A 17,991-nucleotide genomic window follows, 5' to 3' on the forward strand; every position below is an offset into this window, starting at 1 on the left:
TTAACAGGCAGATTTGGAGAAGGAGAGTAAGAAAATATTAAATGTCTCCAGGAACTGAATTCTTCCTTTCAAGCTGAGTCAACCGTGGCCTCGTTAGCCCAGGCAGTATCATAGGTCAGAATTTCCCTCTGTTGGCCACCCAAGGACTTTGCATCAAGAAAGCAAGAAGTGGAGGTTGAACAGGAAGAGGGTGGCGGAGCTGTGATTCTTACAGACCCACTGGCTTCACGTGGTCACACAGTGTCCCACACTCAGAAGGGCCCCATGCTTAATTGAATGTTCTGCGGTTATCATCTTGAAACACTTAATAATTTTTTAACAAGGGGCCCCACATTTTCTGGAGAGAACAGATGGAAGAAACAGGAGGAAATTCTTACAGAGAAAAAGGTATATAATTTGGAATGGGTAAAGGCAGAATCTAATAGCAGCTGAGCAGGGAAACCTGTTGAAACGGGAAAAGTCCAAGGTTATGTATATGAAAGAGCCCTCAATTTAAGATGTAAAAGAGAGGATTCAATACCGTGGAGGTCAACCAGACCCAAAGAATCCAGCCGTAGAACTTGGGAAGAGATACTCAGCTTAGCTAGGCTTCGATTTCAAGGACAAGTGAGGAAAAAAAAAAAATCAAGGTCGTTTAAGGGTGCTCAGTCTTTTCAAGAATATTAAGAGAATCAAAGGATGATTCACTAGGCTTCCATGTGTTTCGTACAGAAATTTCTCCAGTCACATTTTCATTTTTGCGGGGGCGGAGAGAGTGGGGAGCAGGGAAGGGGTCCAAGAGCCTCCGATTATAAACAAGTGCTTTTATCTCAAAACTAGATTTTTAAAAATTTCAAAAGCTTCCAACAGCCATCAATATTTGTAGTATCTTTTCCATTATCTGGAAAAGCCAATAAAATGTTGTCTCTCTTCTAAAACAGGCAGCCAGTCTAATATAAAAAAGCTGCCTGATTGTAGAAAGAATGCTTACCTCTTGAGCCTAGCTGCAGAACAGCTGGTAGCAATTTAGTGTGGCTACTGGCTGTTAGTCATTTATTCCTTTCCCTTTTATTAAAAACAAAAACAAACACCTTTAATCCATTGGAAACCAGATGAAGCCACCATGAAATGCCAAGGGACGGGGCCTGTTTTGTTGGTAAGAACACTTCTACCTATCATGGCTGAAACACTGGGTGATAGAGGGAGTCGTGTGCCCCTGCTACATCACCCCATGTCTCACAACTGGGGGGAACATTGCGGGGGACACGGGAGTGTGACTATGAGACATGAGAGAGAGTGTGAAACATGGTAGTACGTTCAATCAGCTATATCGATTACAAAATAAGAGTCCAAAGTTCTAATTTTTTTCTGTAATAATGTGAAACATCAACACAAAATATAGAAAATAAAAATATGAGATGAATGAATAAAGATGTGGTATGTATACACAATGGAATATTACTCAGCCATTAAAAAAATGAAATAATGCCATTTTGCAGCAACATGGATGGACCTAGAGATTATCATACTAAGTGAAGTAAGTCAGACAAAGACAAATATCATATGATATCACTTATAGGTGGAATCTAAACTATGATGCCAATGAACTTACTTACAAAGCAGAAATAGACTCACAGACATAGAAAACAAACTTATGGTTACCAAAGGGGAAAGCGGGGGAGGGATAATTTAGGAGTTTGGGATTAAAATATACACACTACTATATATAAAATAGATGACCAACAAGGACCTACTGTATAGCACAGGGAACAATACTCAATATCTTGTAATAACTTATAATAGAAAAGAATATGAAAAAGAATATATATAACTGAATCACTTTGCTATACAGTGGAAGCTAATACAACAGTGTAAATCAATGATATTTCAATAAAAATTAAAAAAATAAAAATACGTGGCCAATTTTGGGAGGGTGGGGAACTCCAATACTAACATATCGGATTTCTCCCTACTGCCCAGCTTTGGTTATGCTACATATTTTCATTTGAGCTTTAAATTTAGTGACCAGAATCCCCAGACTCTGAGGTCAATCCAAAGAAGGGGCATTGCAGACAGTGGGGGTGTTGGTAAAATGAGGAGTGGCTTATGTTAGAGGAGGGGTGTGACCACAGACTCATTCCTGTACCCTCAGACTGAGTAAGCAGAAAAGAACTCTGGACCTCAGTATTTCGTGAAGGACCTATTAATGCCATTGAGAATGGGAAATACAAACATGGATTTTCCTCTACTGGATCCCTGTGTCTATTTTTCCTAGCTTTATTAAGATATAAGTGACATTCAACATTGTGTAAGTTTAAGGTGGACAAGGTGTTGATTTGCTACAGTTACATAATGCAACTCTCTTAGCAACTTTCAAGTATATAATACAGTATTAACTATAATCACCAATGATGCACATTAGATTTCCAGAACTTATTCATCTTATAACTGGAAGTTTGTACCATTTGACCAATGTCTCCCCTTTTCCCCGATCCCACTGCCCCTGGTATCCACTACTGTACTCTGTTTCTATGAGTTAGACTTTTTCAGATTCCACATATAAGTAATATCATACAGTATTTGTCTTTCTCTGACTGACTTATTTCACTTAGCACAATGCCTTCAAGTTTCATCCATGTTGTCACAAATGACCAAATCTCTTTCTTTATCATGGCTGAATAATATTCCATTATATGTATATACCACATCTTCTTTATCTATTTTTCTGTTGACAGACACTTAAGTTGTTTCCGTATCTTGGCTACTGTGAATAATGCTGCAATGAACATGAAAGTGCAGATACCTCTTTGATATCCTGTTTTCATTTCCTTTGGGTATATATCCAGAAGTGGGTTTGCTGGATCATATGGTAGTTCTATTTTTAATTTTTTTCAGAAGCTCCATACTGTTTTCTATAGTGGCTGAACCAATTTACAATTCCACCAACAGTGGGTCAGGGTTCCTTTCTCGCCAATACTTGCTAACTCTTACTTTGTTGATGATAACCATCTTAGTAGGTATGAAGTGATAGTTCATTGTGGTTTTGATTTGCACTTCCCTGATGAATAGTGATGTTGAACACCTTTTCATGTACCTGTTTGCCATCTGTATGTCCTCTTTGGAAAAATGTCTATTCATATACTTTGTCCATTTTTAAATTAGATTGTTTGGTTTTTTTGCTGTTGTATGTGCTCTTTATATATTTTGGATATTAACCCCTTATATATAATTAGCAAATATTTTCTCCCATTCTATAAGTTGCTTTTTAGTTTTGTTGATGGTTTCCTTTGCTGTACAGAAGCTTTTTAGTTTGGCGCAGTCCCACTTGTTTATTTTTACTTTTGTTGCTTATGCTTTTGGTATCATATCCAAAAAAATCATCACCAAGACTGATGTCAAGGAACTTACTGTCTATTTTTTCTTCTAGGAGTTTTATGGTTTCAGGTCATGTGTTTAAGTCTTTAATTCATTTCAGGTTAATTTTTGTGAGTGTTGTAAGATAGAGGTCCAGTTTCATTCTTTTGCATGTGGTTATCCAGTTTTCCCAACACCATTTATGGAAAAGACTGTCTTTTCCCCGTTGTATATTCTTGGCTCCCTTGTCATAAATTAACTGACCATATATGTGTGGGTTTACTTCTGGGCTCTTGATTCAGTTCCATTTGTCTAGGCATCTGTTTTTATGCCAGTCCCATACTGATTTGATTACTATAGCTTTGTAATATAGCTTGAAATCAGGACGTGTGGTGCCTCCAGCTTTGTTCCTCTTTCTCAGGGTTGCTTGGCTATCGGGACTCTTTTGTGCTTCCATACAAGTTTTTGAATTGTTTGTTCTATTTCTGTGAAAAATGCCATAGGAGTTTTAATAGGAGTATATGAAATCCACAAATAGCTTTGGGTGCTGTGGACATTTTAACAATATAAATTCTTCTGATCCATGAACACAGGGTATCTTCCATTTATCTGTGTCTTCAATTTCTCTTATCAATGTCTTGTAATTTTCAGCATACAGATCTTTCTCTTCCTAGGTTAAACCTATTCCTAAGTATTTTGTTGTTTTTGGTGCTATTGTAAATGGGATAGTTTTCTTCTTTTTCAGATGTTTTGTTGTTAGTGTATTTTAAAAAAACTGATTTCTGTATGTCAATTTTGTATGTGGAACTTAATTCATTGATTAGTTCTAACAGATTTTGGTGGAGTCTTTAGGATTTTCTATGTATAAGATTGTATCATCTGCAAACAAGGAGAATTTTACTTCTTCCTTTCCAATTTGGATACCTTTTATTTCTTTTTATTGCCTGATTGCTTGGGCCAGGACTTCCAGTACTATGTTGAATAGAAATGGTGAGAATGGGCACTCTTGTCATTTGCCTGATCTTAGAGGAAAAGTGTTTAACCTCTTGCCATTGAGTATGATGTTGGCTGTGGGTTTGTCATATGTGGCCCTTATTGTGAGGTATGTTCCTTATATCCAATTTGCTGAGAGTTTTTATTATAAATGTATGTTGAATTTTGTCAAATGCTTTTTCTGCATCTGTTGAGAGGATCATGTAATTTTTATCCTTCATTCTATTAATGTGGTGTATGACACTAATTGATTTGTATATGTTGAACCATCTTTACATCTCAGAGATAAATCCCACTTGATCATGGTGTGTGATTCTTTTAATGTGCTGTTGAATTTGGTTTGCTAGAATTTTGTTGAGAATTTTTGCATTTATGTTCATCAGGGAAATTGGCCTTTAGTTTTCTTGTAGTGCCCTTACCTGGCATTGGTATCAGGGTAATAAAAATTGGTGTTAATTCTTCTTTAAATGTTTGGTAGATTTAATACCTGTGTCTATTTTGATGGCCTTTGGCTCTTCCAGGACTATGCTCATTACAGGGATCATGAGGTGTCTTCCTGGTCTCTGTCACAAGGCTGATGACAAAGAGAAGGCATCTTGCCAATAACCCAGCATCCTGCTGAGTTTAAATTGCAACTTGAGCCTTTTGAGGTTGTGACTGGAGGGGAAATGGAACTTCCTGGTTCATAGGGAGAGGTTCCAAAAGTTTTTCTGGCTCCTTTTGATGACTAACAGCAAATGTAAATGAGTCAGAAAGAAGTATATCACATTTCTCAAATAATACATATGAATCTGGGCATACACATGGAAGAGTTTTGGGAAAATGAAGGCTGATCTTTATTTTTTGTTGTTGTTGTCTTTCAGACACTAGCAATATCAATAGACATAATCCTAAGCACTAGACCAGATTTTTCTATTTCCAGTTTTCCTGCTGGGTTGAGTAAATAAACAGATGGAGTGAAATCTTCAAAGTGAAACACAGAGAATGTGACAAAGGGGACTGTTGACTACAGAACACTAGGGGAGGATGGGGATGGCTGAAATGAGAGAAAGGAGAATTTGGGGTAAGGCAGCATTGCCAAAATGTCCAGGGGAGGCACCGGGCTCTGGACCTCTGGCCAGCCCCATCAGAGGCCAATGGAGAGAGATGCCTAAAGCAGAAGTGGAGAGAGCGAATGTCACAACCAAGTTCTGAGAGATCTGGAGAGCATAAGACCGTGCTTTGAAATGATTCTGAATTAAAGTGGTTCCATGAATCCCTTTTTCACCAGAGTGGCCTCACTTCTGTGGAATATTGGTTCAGGGAGCACCCCAGAGTTGGGAAGTACGACAGTTTCCTCAGCGATGGCAGGGAGACTTTTATGAGGCAGCTTTGACTGAAAAGAACGGCTTAAGGAGAGGAAGAAAAATGGCAGGTGTCTCATGGGGTTCAGAGGTCTTATTCCAATGCACTCATGAGACACCCTCATTAAATCTGCCTGAGGAAATTTTAGGAAAAGTAGGGGAGCTTCAGGTCTCATAGTAAATGGGATCCGACAGGAAAAACAGATCAGGGGATGAACAAAAGGGCCTTGCAGCTTTTTATGAATTAGCTACGTGAGGGAGTCCCTCTACTCATTTTAGTAACTTTGTTTCTATGTGCAGATGGATTCACATTTATTATTCAAATACATTACCTACAGACCCATTGGCTAAAGTCAAGTCATTACTGTAGGTTTACATGTAGGTCATTACATGTAGGTTTCAGTCTACATGACTCTTGCCCCTACTGGGGTCATTGCTCCCTATCTGCGTTCACCTCTGCTGCGGCAAGCTTCCAGTCCTCTCTGCTGCTATGTGCCAACTCACGCCTTGCTCCCACCATTCCTTTCCCCATGCAAATTCTCCTGCTATTTTCCCCCAGGCTGCCTTTGCTCTTTGCCCTCATTCTCACTCTGGTCTATTCTCAACATTAATGACTTCTCCCTGCATTCTGGGACATTACCTTTCTATGCTGCCTGTCCACACTTTAAGGCTCTTTTTACCACCAGAAGATACCACCATTTTCTTTAGGATTACAGCTTCCTCTGTTGGTATATTCTGTTTCTTAACGGTGTTGGATCAGGTTCTCATTTGGACTAGGACTGGGATGAAAGGGGTGATGTTGCCATATACACTATGGTGGTAATTATGCTCTATAGTCCTTTCAGCATCTTGGAGATCATGTCATGTGATGGATCTGTCTTTGTTGGGGGGGGGAGATAAACCCATTTTATCAGGTTCTTCTTTTTATTGATCATAGCACTGCCTTCACACCTGTCTTTGTACTTATGATGGGTGGGCTCTGAAGGTTACCGCACTAAAGAGGGAGTCCCTGACCAGTTCCTTCAGCTTGGTATGTTGCAGAAAGGTGGAAGGTAAGGGAATTAAGAATTCAGATACACATTTTATAGATTCCTTTCTCTGGACCAAAATCCTAGAAGAGAGGTATATTGATAAATTAAGGAAAAAGCCAAAGCAGAGGGAGTTTTTCCTACTTCTTATTTGGGACTCTAAAAGCAGAGAACCTTTTAGGGACCTCTTACCCTGACATAGGATGGCCATATTAGTGTAAAAATGGTAGCATGACATGGTTGGGTAGACAGCAGAACTGAGTTGGTAGGTGTGAATCTTTTTTGGATTTTGTGTAACATGAAAGTGATCCAGAAGTTGCTTCAGGCTGCATGAGGGATAAGGAAGGAGCTGACTTGGATTTTTAGTATATCTGGTATTGTAGGGAGAGCCAGGGTGACCTATGTGCAGACGTTGCAGAGTAGACTCCAGAGAGGGGCTCGATGAAGGATTTGACTGAGATGTAGAGGGTTGTGCTGCTACAGGAAGAGCCTCAGTGGGGCTGAGCCAGACAGGGAGGTCCTCTGGGTCCCAACCAAGCCAAGAGATGAGATCACTAGTTCTCTAGCTGTAGACTTTACCAAATACCAGGGCGGATCCAGAGGACATCACTGCATAAATCCAAGACTCCTTCTCTCTTTCCACGCAGGGAAGAGACACAAGGAGAAAGGGGAGGAAGAAACGTGGCAGGAAATTGATCTTTGAATGACTGAATAATTACCTGAAATGAGACTCTCTTCAGATTAGCAACATTAATTTTTCTCTTCTAGCCAGGGGAGGTGATTCTAATCTAAGCTAGATTAGATCAGTCTATTTTCTTGGATTTGAGAATTCATACGTAAATGTTTCTCCTTCTCTCTGCACACACAAACACACATACACACACTTTGTAAATATATAGATATAGGTTATATAAATATATATTTATGTATTTAACACTGGGTCTTGATCAAATATCAAATAAAACATAAGATAGTGAGAATCATTCCAAGTAATTAAAAAGCATCAAAAATTTAATTGTTTTATTATCTCTTGAACCTCCTCATGTTCTTTTATGTTATTATTTGTCCTAGACGCTTTCCTCAAAATCTCAGACACATCTGAACTCCTTCTACCGCATTCAAACACTTTCAAATCCTATCGTTTCTCTCCTGATAGGTTTCACACATCTCCCCTGTTCTCTCTTTACCAATTGTTACTGTTGTTGTTCAGACCTTCATGACTTTCCCAGACTCCTGGAATAGTCTCCTATCTGCATGCCATGCCTCCCCATCTTTTGACACCCGACATCTGTCGATTTGATAAAGAATATATCTGATCATATTGCTTGCCTTCTCTAAAAAAATTAAATGACTTCCCATTGATTGAACAATAGTCAACCTACTCAGGCTCTTCATAACCCAGCTAGAGCTCACATTTCAAACCTTTCTTCCCATCCTCCACCTCATTCTCAGTCTCCACCATGACTTGCTATTTTCTGAACTCATTTTGACCTTGTCATCTCTAACTCAAATGGCATCTCTTTCCCAAGGATTCCCTTAAACTCTGTCTTGTGTCTGCTGTTGTACTTTGTGCTGCTGCATAGAACATAGTCTGTGCCATAATGTCTGTGACCAATGGACTTCCTTTTTAGGTTGAGAGTCCCTAGAAAACTGGGACTCCATTGCTAATGATCCCATTCGTTAATTAAGTTTGCATCCTCTACCTAACGCAATGGACTGAGCCCAGTGTATTTAATAAATGCATGTAAGGGTGCTTCATAAACAACAAAGTGCTATGTGAATAGTAATCATTTTATTATTATTTGTTAAACTGAGTTGAATTTACTTTTAAGAATCTCACTCTTCTCTGGGAAAATGACTTCCCATCAGTGGAAATTCTCAAATAACTGATATGATGTCTCAAGATACTGTAGGCAGATGTATCCTTGGAGGAGAAGGCAGAAGGGATCCTTGGTTTTGAAATCTCTTTCCTTCATGGGCATGCCTCAGAGGGCCAGCCTTGTCCAGTGCTCCCTTTGTATCTCTCTGTGTCATTATTCACCTCATGCTAAAAAATCGCAAACATTACTGGAAATTTCCCCATCAGGGAAGATCTAAGAAGTGGCACTGTAATAAGAAATAGTAGGCTCTGGAGAGCTGGCCCTGGGCACAGGTTCTACCAGTGCTTGCCTTACATGTGAGGCCAAGCATCTCTCTGCTGACCCTTGGACAGTAGACATGCTATGAATATTATCATGCCAGGCATTTCCTGATACAGGGATTATTTCCATCTCTAGGAATTCCACAAATGTTCTCAGAAGCCTTTGGGACATTTAAGTTTTAAAAATAAACCTTTATAACTCAACACAAGTATCCTAGAAATCCATGTGTCAGCCCTTTTCCTTAAAAATACCTGTAGGTCCTGCTATCACTTGCATGAAACAGGAAGGGGAAAGACCATAAGGTAGATCACATATTCATAAGTAAAAATGCCCTCAAAATGTAGCCATGCAGAGACTGGCACAACCATGTTAAATATCTGCCAACTTCCTCTTTAGAGCCTTGGAAAGTTTGATTAACCCCAAGAAACAAAGAAGAGGAAGGGAAAAAAGAGGGGAGGAAAAGGAATGAAAAAGAATGGGAGGGAGGGAGGAAGAAAGGAACGAAGGATGAAAGGAGGGAAGGAAGGAAGGAGGGAGGGAGGGAGGAAGGGAAGAATAAAAGAAGAAGAAAGGGAAGAAAAGAAAATGAAAGAAAAAGAAATGAACTGGAAGCTGTTACCCGTCACTTGGGCAGGTATTTGTGGATCTAGTTTTTGAAGCAACAAATTAGCCAAAATCAATTATCTAGGTCAACCTCTGGAGTGTCCCTATGGAGGAAGAAATATCCCAAATGGGACTGGAGTAAGAGATTAAAAAAAAAAAAAGATTTTCCCCAGTGAAAGATATTGTGGAATAGTGCCAACTCTCTCCTCTCCTGGAGCAATGCAATTGTGAAAATCCATCCTACCTGCTATACTGATGGTGGCCGCAGCCTTTGCAGTACTGAATTTCTCTCCATGCTTATTAGTAGCTATGCATGTGTAGAGTCCTGGCTTGGTGATAAACAGCTGCAGTCTTGAGTCAATTACTCGGTCTTTCACACTTTCTTGAATGGATCCAGAAGAAACCTGGTGGAGTCAGGGGGAAAAAGAAGATAGAATTAGGTCAAGGATTTCTAATATGCTGTATCAGTTGCCTGGAAAGAAAAAGGATAAGGATTACGATCAAAAGGCATGTGGTAGATTGCAAAACTTGCCAACTACTTTTCTCTCCATATGCCCATGACCTTGCAATGTGACTTTGTTGCTCTTCCCTCAAGAGGTGGCATCTTTCTCCATGCTTTGAATCTTGATTGGCTTGTGACATGTTTTAGAAAGACACAGAGACTTACAAAGTTCTTGCACATTGTGGCTTGCTTTCTTGTTGCTCTTAGACCTCCTGTGAACAAGCCAAAGCTAGCCTGCTGGAGGATGAGGCACATATAGCCCAGTCATCCTCACTGATCCAGCTGGGAGCCAATAATATCATCCAGATATACGAGTAAGGCCATTCTAGACCAATCAGCTCCCAGTCAACCTGCCAATCACAGGAGCTAGATCAGCAAGAGCAGGCAATCCTAGCCCAAATCAGGAAAACCATCTGGTTGACCCACAGACTTGATCCTTAACAAATGGTTATTGTTTTAAGCCATTAGGCTTTGGGATGTCTGTGATACAACAATAGATAACTAATGCAAAGTAGGAAAGGATATACTGTGTGGATCCTCCAAGATATGTCTCTCTGTCTTGAAGATAGAGTCAATTATGAGAGATTATAGAGTTTTGGGCTTATTTTCATAATTCCTGTTCAGTTCCCCATAAATGCACATCAAATAGTGAATGGTTATCAGGAGAAAATGGTTGTAAAGCCAATTCTGTTTCTGCCTCATTACTTAAATCAGAAAGTCAAATGTCCTCAAAGAGCTGGGCTATCAATGCCATATTAGCACATAATTGACAGGTTAATTTATGTAAATGCTTATTAGCTGTCAGCATTCAACTCTGTGAGAAAGACAGCTGTCTAGCACATTCTACAGGGTTGCAGAGTTCCAATTTACACCCTAGTTTGTCTGATCCCAAAGCCTGTGCTTTTCATCATTATGCTTTAGTGCCTTCCCTAGTCCTAGAAAACAGAATAGACTTACTAGAAAACAAGAACAGTAGTAACAACCTCAAATCAACCATGAACAAAACAAATGTCTGACATAAATGTCATTGTTAAAGTGGTGGCACTTGTTAAACTGGTGGTTCTTTCTTCACTGTTTTCTTAAGCACTCTACCATCTTTCCAATAATTATTGTTTAATTATCGTTGCTTATATGAGGGGAAAATGCTGGTTTGAGGGAAGTGTGAATGGAATGACAATCAAGGAATTAGCTGATGGTTTTACCTTAACCTTATCTTGGAGGAGTAGGGATGAGTACCATGGTGGCCTTGAAAGAGATCTTTCTGTCTAGAAGAGAATGAAAAACTTGGAGCCAGTTATTTTACTGTTTCACATGAGGGAAGATTTCACAGTTAGACCAGCAAGGGGGAGGGAAGCCCTGAGGTGAGACCAACTTTCCATCCTTCTGCTGCCAGGTGGCTGGCTGGCCCCAGAACCCAGCACTCTCTGTAGCGACTAGGCAGTGAAAGTTTGTTCACTTAGCTTCTTTGTCTTTTTATTCTTTACCTGCGCTATTAGTCTCCTTATGAGAAACACTGGTTTACGTGAGCATCAATTTACCTTAACTGGGGAAACGTCCCAGGTCAGATCAAGTATTGTGGCATTTTCCCCAGATAAGCAGCCTGGACTCTATGAGAAATTGACAAGGCAGAGAGAAAAATATCTTTAAGAGACATACATGCAGTTGGGAATTCAAACCGAATTCATCATTATCATATTTATCAGAGGTGCACGTTCTTATGGATTTGAGTGTCCAAGTTAGATGGAAAGGATTGAACAGTTTGAAATGTAATTTTTAAAAAAATTTATTGGAGTATAGTTGATTTACAATGTTCTGTTAGTTTCCGGTGTATAGCAAAGTGATTCAGTTATACATATACATATATTCATTCTTTTTCAGATTCTTTTCCCATATTATTACAGAATATTGCTTAGAGTTCCCTGTGCTATATGGTAGGTGCTTGTTGGTGAAATACAATTTTGGACTCTCCCTGAATTTTAATACAAAGCAACAATGAGAAAAAAAGCTAAAGACCTCCAACCTCTGTCAGTCAGTATGCCTTATGCTCTCAGGATATTTTGTTTATAAATATAATCCCTTTCTAGTTTATATATGTGAAATCCGTAGAACCTTCCTCCTTTGCAAAGTTCGTTCCCTCTTTCAAGAAGTAGGTCTGTACCGTCAGTGCCTGGGAGACAACTCAGAAACGAGTAATCCCCCAAATGCTGACTAAACTCCCACAATTTTCATGTTCACACCTAAGAAAGTCACTCCTCAAGGTCACTGAAAACAGTCTTGGGAGGAAAGAGAAGTGAGTTTTAAAGCGCCTGACCTCTCTTCTCCTGGACATCATCCAGGTGCTGACACAGTTCAACGAGTAGACCAGCAAGTCCTGAGGCTCATTGCCTGATTATGATGTGATTCCTAAGAGCTTTTCCTCCTGTTTCCAGAGGCCTGGCTTGATTCAGTTTGTGACTCACGCACAGCAGGCCTTGTTAGTCATCGTTTGAATTTGTTTTTCTTTCTTCATGGAGCAGCCTGACCAACAGTTTAGTATTTTTGATGACCTAAAATTCAAAACAGCCCTTTGCCCTGCGTTTTGATCGTTTTGTTCTTCAGGTTTAAAAGCTCAAAATGATGAGTTCAGCTTATTCCTGGGAGCTTTGACCAAGGTATGCTGAGGCGAAGCTAAGGACTTAATTGAGGTGACTCTATCTGGTATTACAGTAAATATGGTATTTCTCCAAGTCACCCAGGCTTACTGATCTGAAAGAGCTGGATAAACAGCTCTCTGCTCTGTGTGTGGTATTGAGACAGTGACCTCAAATGAGGGCATCGAACAGGAACTCTATTAAATAGGCATATTAGTTCCCACCTGACTGAACGTATGTAAAAGCCTTCTGAGCGAGGCAATATAGGTGGAATATTTTCTACATATCGTTAATATATTAATAATGCTGTTTGGAGAGAATCTATCCCGAGTTATGGATAATCCCACAACTTCATCATGATTTGACCTCAACATAGAGAAACCTCTGAATGGTATTCTGGCTTCTATGACCTTGTCTTGCAAATAGTCCCAGCTGGCTAGGATTGTCTCAGGGACCTTTAGGATGTGGCCCAATACGGTCCATGAGTTGTAATAACGTCTGTCTATGCATCATAGAAAAAGGAACAATTGAGAAAATTTCCCATGCTGTTTTTGATCAACATAGCAATGAATATTGACCTCTTTCGATCTAGCTGCTGAAATATTCAACTTAATATATTCCAGTTGATATATGTAATTATCTTGGTTTACCCAGTTAGTGAGAGATGTTTCCAAAGCTCATGTCCTTTAAACCAAAAAACTGCCTCTTAAAAATATGTATAGGGACATCCCTGGTAGTGCAGTGGTTGGGAGTCTGCCTGCCAATGCAGGAGACATGGGTTCGAGCCCTGGTCTGGGAAGATCCCACGTGCCGTGGAGCAACTAAGCCCGTGTGCCACAACTACTGATCCTGCTCTCTAGAGCCCACGAGCCACAACTACTGAGCCCTCGCGCCACAACTACTGAAGCCCACGCGCCTAGAGCCCATGCTCTGCAACAAGAGAAGCCACTGCAATGAGCAGCCTGCGCACCACAACGAAGAGTAGCCCCTGCTTGCCACAACTAGAGAAAGCCTGCACGCAGCAAGGAAGACCCAACGCAGCCAAAAATAAATAAACATATAAATTTAAAAAAATACATATAATATATAGGTGAGTCTCCCTTTAAGGAAATTCAAAAACCACAATCTTCAACACAGATGATTTGGCTATTTATTTTATAAAATCCTTCTAATAAGTTAAAATGATTCAGCTTTTAACATATTTTAGGAACTATATTGATTGGACAAAGCAAGAGAGATGTGCAGATTTTCTACATTTTTTATTTGAATGCCAAAATAATAAATAGATGGGTATAACTTTAAATAAATCTGTTTATCAAAATATAAGGATATTTTCTTTTAGAAAAGTAAACTCTGCTATAGCCCCACCAAACTATTATTTCCAACGTTGTAAAACAAACGTGATATTACTGCTCACTCTGAGTTCATCTAAGACTACAAATTTTCATGAAAAATGAATGATATTTCCATAGGAAGAAAGCAAAAGAATTCTTGATGGCTTTGGGGTAAGTTGCTTGCTCTTCTCTTGTTCTCTGGCTGTAATCATTCAGGGTTTTCGTTTTTGGCATGTTCATGGAGGGGGAGAAAAGGAGCATTCACATCTTTTAAAGTACTCGTTTGTACTTGGTAGTGTGTTATGAAGTTAGTTCACTGGCTTATAGTTAGTGAAAAGCCACAGTTCAAATTCTGTTTTATTCTGTGTCAAATATCTCCCAACTCTGCATTTGTCTTAATCCTGCCCACCCAGAATGATACCAGGTCTGTGGCCCTTCCCTGTTCTCCTCAATAGACTTTTCTGGTTGGCTACTTGTCCAACATTTATTAAATGCCTTCAGTTGCCTCCAGTTCCTGTGATTTGCATCAGCACGGGGCAGTCATCTCGATTTCTGTTTGGACTTGGATAGTAGCGCCAAGAACAAAACTTAGCTGTGACAAAGCGAGAGAGAGGCATGGACATATATACACTACCAAATGTAAGGTAGATAGCTAGTGGGAAGCAGCCGCATAGCACAGGGAGAACAGCTCGGTGCTTTGTGTCCACCTAGAGGGGTGGGATAGGGAGGGTGGGAGGGAGGGAGACGCAAGAGGGAAGAGATAAGGGAACATATGTATATGTATAACTGATTCACTTTGTTATAAAGCAGAAACTAACACACCATTGTAAAGCAATTATACTCTAATAAAGATGTAAAAAAAAAAAAAACTTGGCTGTAAGAATAACACTCTCTCTGACCATGAGAACTGCAGATGTCCTTTTGCTTTCTTCCTGGAAGAAAGTTACCATTCATTTATTTTATTCCTGTTTTAGAATCTCTGCCGAAGGATCCATTTTGCTTTCTGTTTTTTGTGAATCACATCTTGAAAGATGAAGTTGGAGTCTCAATAAGACCAAAACTAACTCTAACCATTGGCTTTTTTTTATTACTCCTCAACTCCAACAGAGAATAATCATATATGTTCCAGTTCTAAACTCAAAGGAGCCTTTTGAAAACACTGAATTTTTTAAAAGCCTATGTCTTTCCATTTTCTGTATTAACTGTTTTCACAGAGTTTAAGACAAATTAATAAAGTCATATTGTCAGTTACCCAGTTTTCTTAGGGCATCTCTTTACACTACTTGGAGAGGCTTAAGACAACTCCTACAGCTTCACAGAAAAGCCACAAAACATACTGCCAAATAAGATGTGAATTTTAAATGGCATCTAAAATTTAATTCGAGAGCTGAAGAAGAACAAGACTACAAGTTACTTTACTATAACAAGTTTAAGGCAGTCTAAGATTAGTAGTAGCCCCTGGTCCCTAGCAGAAACAAACAAAAATTCTCTGGAGAAAAGAACCTTTGTCTAGACCTCAAATTAATCTCTGACTTTTTTTTTTCTCAAAACAATGAACAGCAGGTAGTCAAAGATAACTAGGCACACAAGGAAACAAAACACAATGAAAGAGTCAGCAGGAAAACAGACGACAGAAACAGACCTACAATGGCATCCTGTCTCACTCAAATAAAGCCAAATTGTATCAATTGACCTATATAAGCCTGTAGGATCTATAACCCCTATGCACACCCCTTACCTCTTTCCTCTTTGCTCACTCACCTCTAGCCACACTGACCTACTTGCTGTTCCTCTGACATACCAGGTGCACCTTTATCTCAGTGACTTTGCCTGGTTATCATCCCCGCATTATCTACATAGCCTCCTCCTTCAGCTCTTTCAGATCTTTGCTCAAATATCTCCATCTTAATAAGGCTTCTCTGACCACTTTATTGAAAATGGAATCTTTCTCCTGAGATTGTATTTTCTCACTTTCCTGCTTTATTTTTCTCCATGGCATTTGACACTGTGCACATAGACTATAGATTCTCCCATCTGCTTATTTTATTGTTTGTTTTTCCCCATCACAATGTAAGCAAGTTGAGGGCAGGAAACTTTACCTGTTTTGGTTATGCCTGTATCCACAATGTCTAGAATAATGCCTGATGCCCAGGAGATGCTCAATAATATTTGTAGAATGAATAAATGAATGTTTCTATGTAAAGTGCTTAAAACAGGGCCTGGTCATAGCAACCACATACTATATGTTAGTTATTATTACCAGTATTAGAAATGAAAAGAAAATTTTGTTGCACTAACAGACATGGGTTCTAATTCTGGATTACTTTTCATCAAAGTAGGCTCCAACAGTGGACTAATTCTTAAATTGATGAGTTTTGTGTGGGAAGGAATTAATACCACTTCCCTTTTACACAAAAGCATAAAGAATGAATTTGACTTTCTACTATCCCCATGATACAAGGAAAGAAGTAAACCTATGGAGTTCAGTCTCTAAGTCAGTGACTTCTAGGATGAAAATATTGGAAGGCTTTGAAAAATGGAGGTGCAGATGGGACCAATGACAGAGGTCAAAGTAACTCTACAAATAAGTGTTCTGCCCTGAAATTCACCACCAGTGCGTCTTCCCCAGACAAGTTTCCGTACAGTTGGCACTCACAGCGTTTCCATTTTCAATCCAGGTGATGGTGGGGACAGGGATGCCTGTTGCTGTACAGCGCAGGGTCACAAAGGAACCAAAGGTGACATTGTGGGATTCAGGAGGCCGCAGGATTCTGGCAAAAACTGTTAGGAAAACAGAAGTGGTGAGTGAGTCTCCTACAGGGAATAGTCAAGCTGGAGTGGTCTTTAAGAAATGCAAATCAGATCATGTTCTCCTGTGAAGGATCTTCCATGTTCCCTCTGTCTTAAGGGTAATATCAAATACTGTGCCCTGGCTTCTAAGCCATTTATGCTATGACCACTTTGCTTTTCACCACTCCAGAATACACCAAGCTTGTTCCCAACTTAAGAGATGTCCATGCCATCCTTCAGCCTAGAGCACTCATCCCATAGATCTTCATGTCGTGGTTTCCTTGTATCATCTAAGTCTCTGTTTAAGTGACACTTTCTCAGAAAGGGCCTCCTTGACCACCCAACGTAAAGTCTAACCTTCCCCCCATTTGCTTTTTCATCGTCCTGTTTCATTGTCTTTATAGACCTTACCCCTATCTGAAGTTATTTATTTTTTTGTCTATTGTCTGTATCCCCGCAGTAGACCGAGAGTCCTCAGCAACCAAAACCCTTGCCTGTTTTGTTCAGTACCTAGGAGAGTGCCTACCAAAGTAATAATATTTAATTGAATTAATGAAATAATTAATTAATGCTTTACATCTTCAACTATATCGTAGTGGGAGGACGGATAAAATCTGTCAAACTTTTCAGAGAGTGAGATGAGCATACAGGATCAAAAAGAAAAGGAATATTTTAGACAAAAGTGGACAGGAGAATGGGTGATTTATATTCTTTTCTGAGGCTGAATCCCCACTAACTAGGTAAGAGGGAGTTCTTTTGGTGTGAAAAGAAATTTTACTTTTAATTGAAGAGTGGAGATGAGGTTTAGAATGTACAATAAATTGAAGGGTACTTAGAATCATAGAATCACTAATCTTGGAAGAGACTTCAGAGATCAACTAGATTTCTCCTCTTATTAAATAGATGTAGAAACCAAATCCCAGGTAACTTACGTTTCTTCCCCAAAGTAATAAAACTGATGGGTGAGAAACCTGAGTTCAACTCCTCTGACTTCAAATCCAGTGTTCTTTAAACCATTATGAAATCCTTTTAATTGCCCATTTACTGCAAACATGATTTTTTTCTTTTTGCTCTTGCCTTTTGTTTTCTGGGACTTAAAGACAGAACATAATATTAGACTATGAAATTCCAATTAACACCAGGCTTTGATGCTTAGTTCTTCTAAAACTGCGAAATTTGTGGAGTCTGTATTCGAAAGGAAAGTACAGAAGAGATAGTATATACTAGATAGGAGATGTACAGGCCAGGGCTAGATCAAATTCAGCTGTATTAGAAGTTACTCTGATTTTTGAAT

General features: G+C 39.4%; 1 protein-coding gene across 5 annotated transcripts in view; it reads right to left on the bottom strand.

Moving 5' to 3' along the window:
* Positions 1-17,991, bottom strand: part of MUSK (muscle associated receptor tyrosine kinase) — a 92,079-nt gene that overhangs the window by 19,365 nt on the left and 54,723 nt on the right. For all 5 annotated transcript variants that reach the window (XM_060153348.1, XM_060153346.1, XM_060153344.1 and 2 more), the window contains 2 exons: positions 16,564-16,688; positions 9,686-9,845 (listed from right to left, as the gene is read on the bottom strand). In XM_060153348.1, the coding sequence (XP_060009331.1) occupies positions 9,686-9,845; positions 16,564-16,688 (285 nt within the window). The remainder of the gene's footprint in view (positions 1-9,685; positions 9,846-16,563; positions 16,689-17,991) is intronic.

This window comes from Lagenorhynchus albirostris, chromosome 7 (genome assembly GCF_949774975.1).
Source record: "Lagenorhynchus albirostris chromosome 7, mLagAlb1.1, whole genome shotgun sequence".
Taxonomy (NCBI): domain Eukaryota; kingdom Metazoa; phylum Chordata; class Mammalia; order Artiodactyla; family Delphinidae; genus Lagenorhynchus; species Lagenorhynchus albirostris.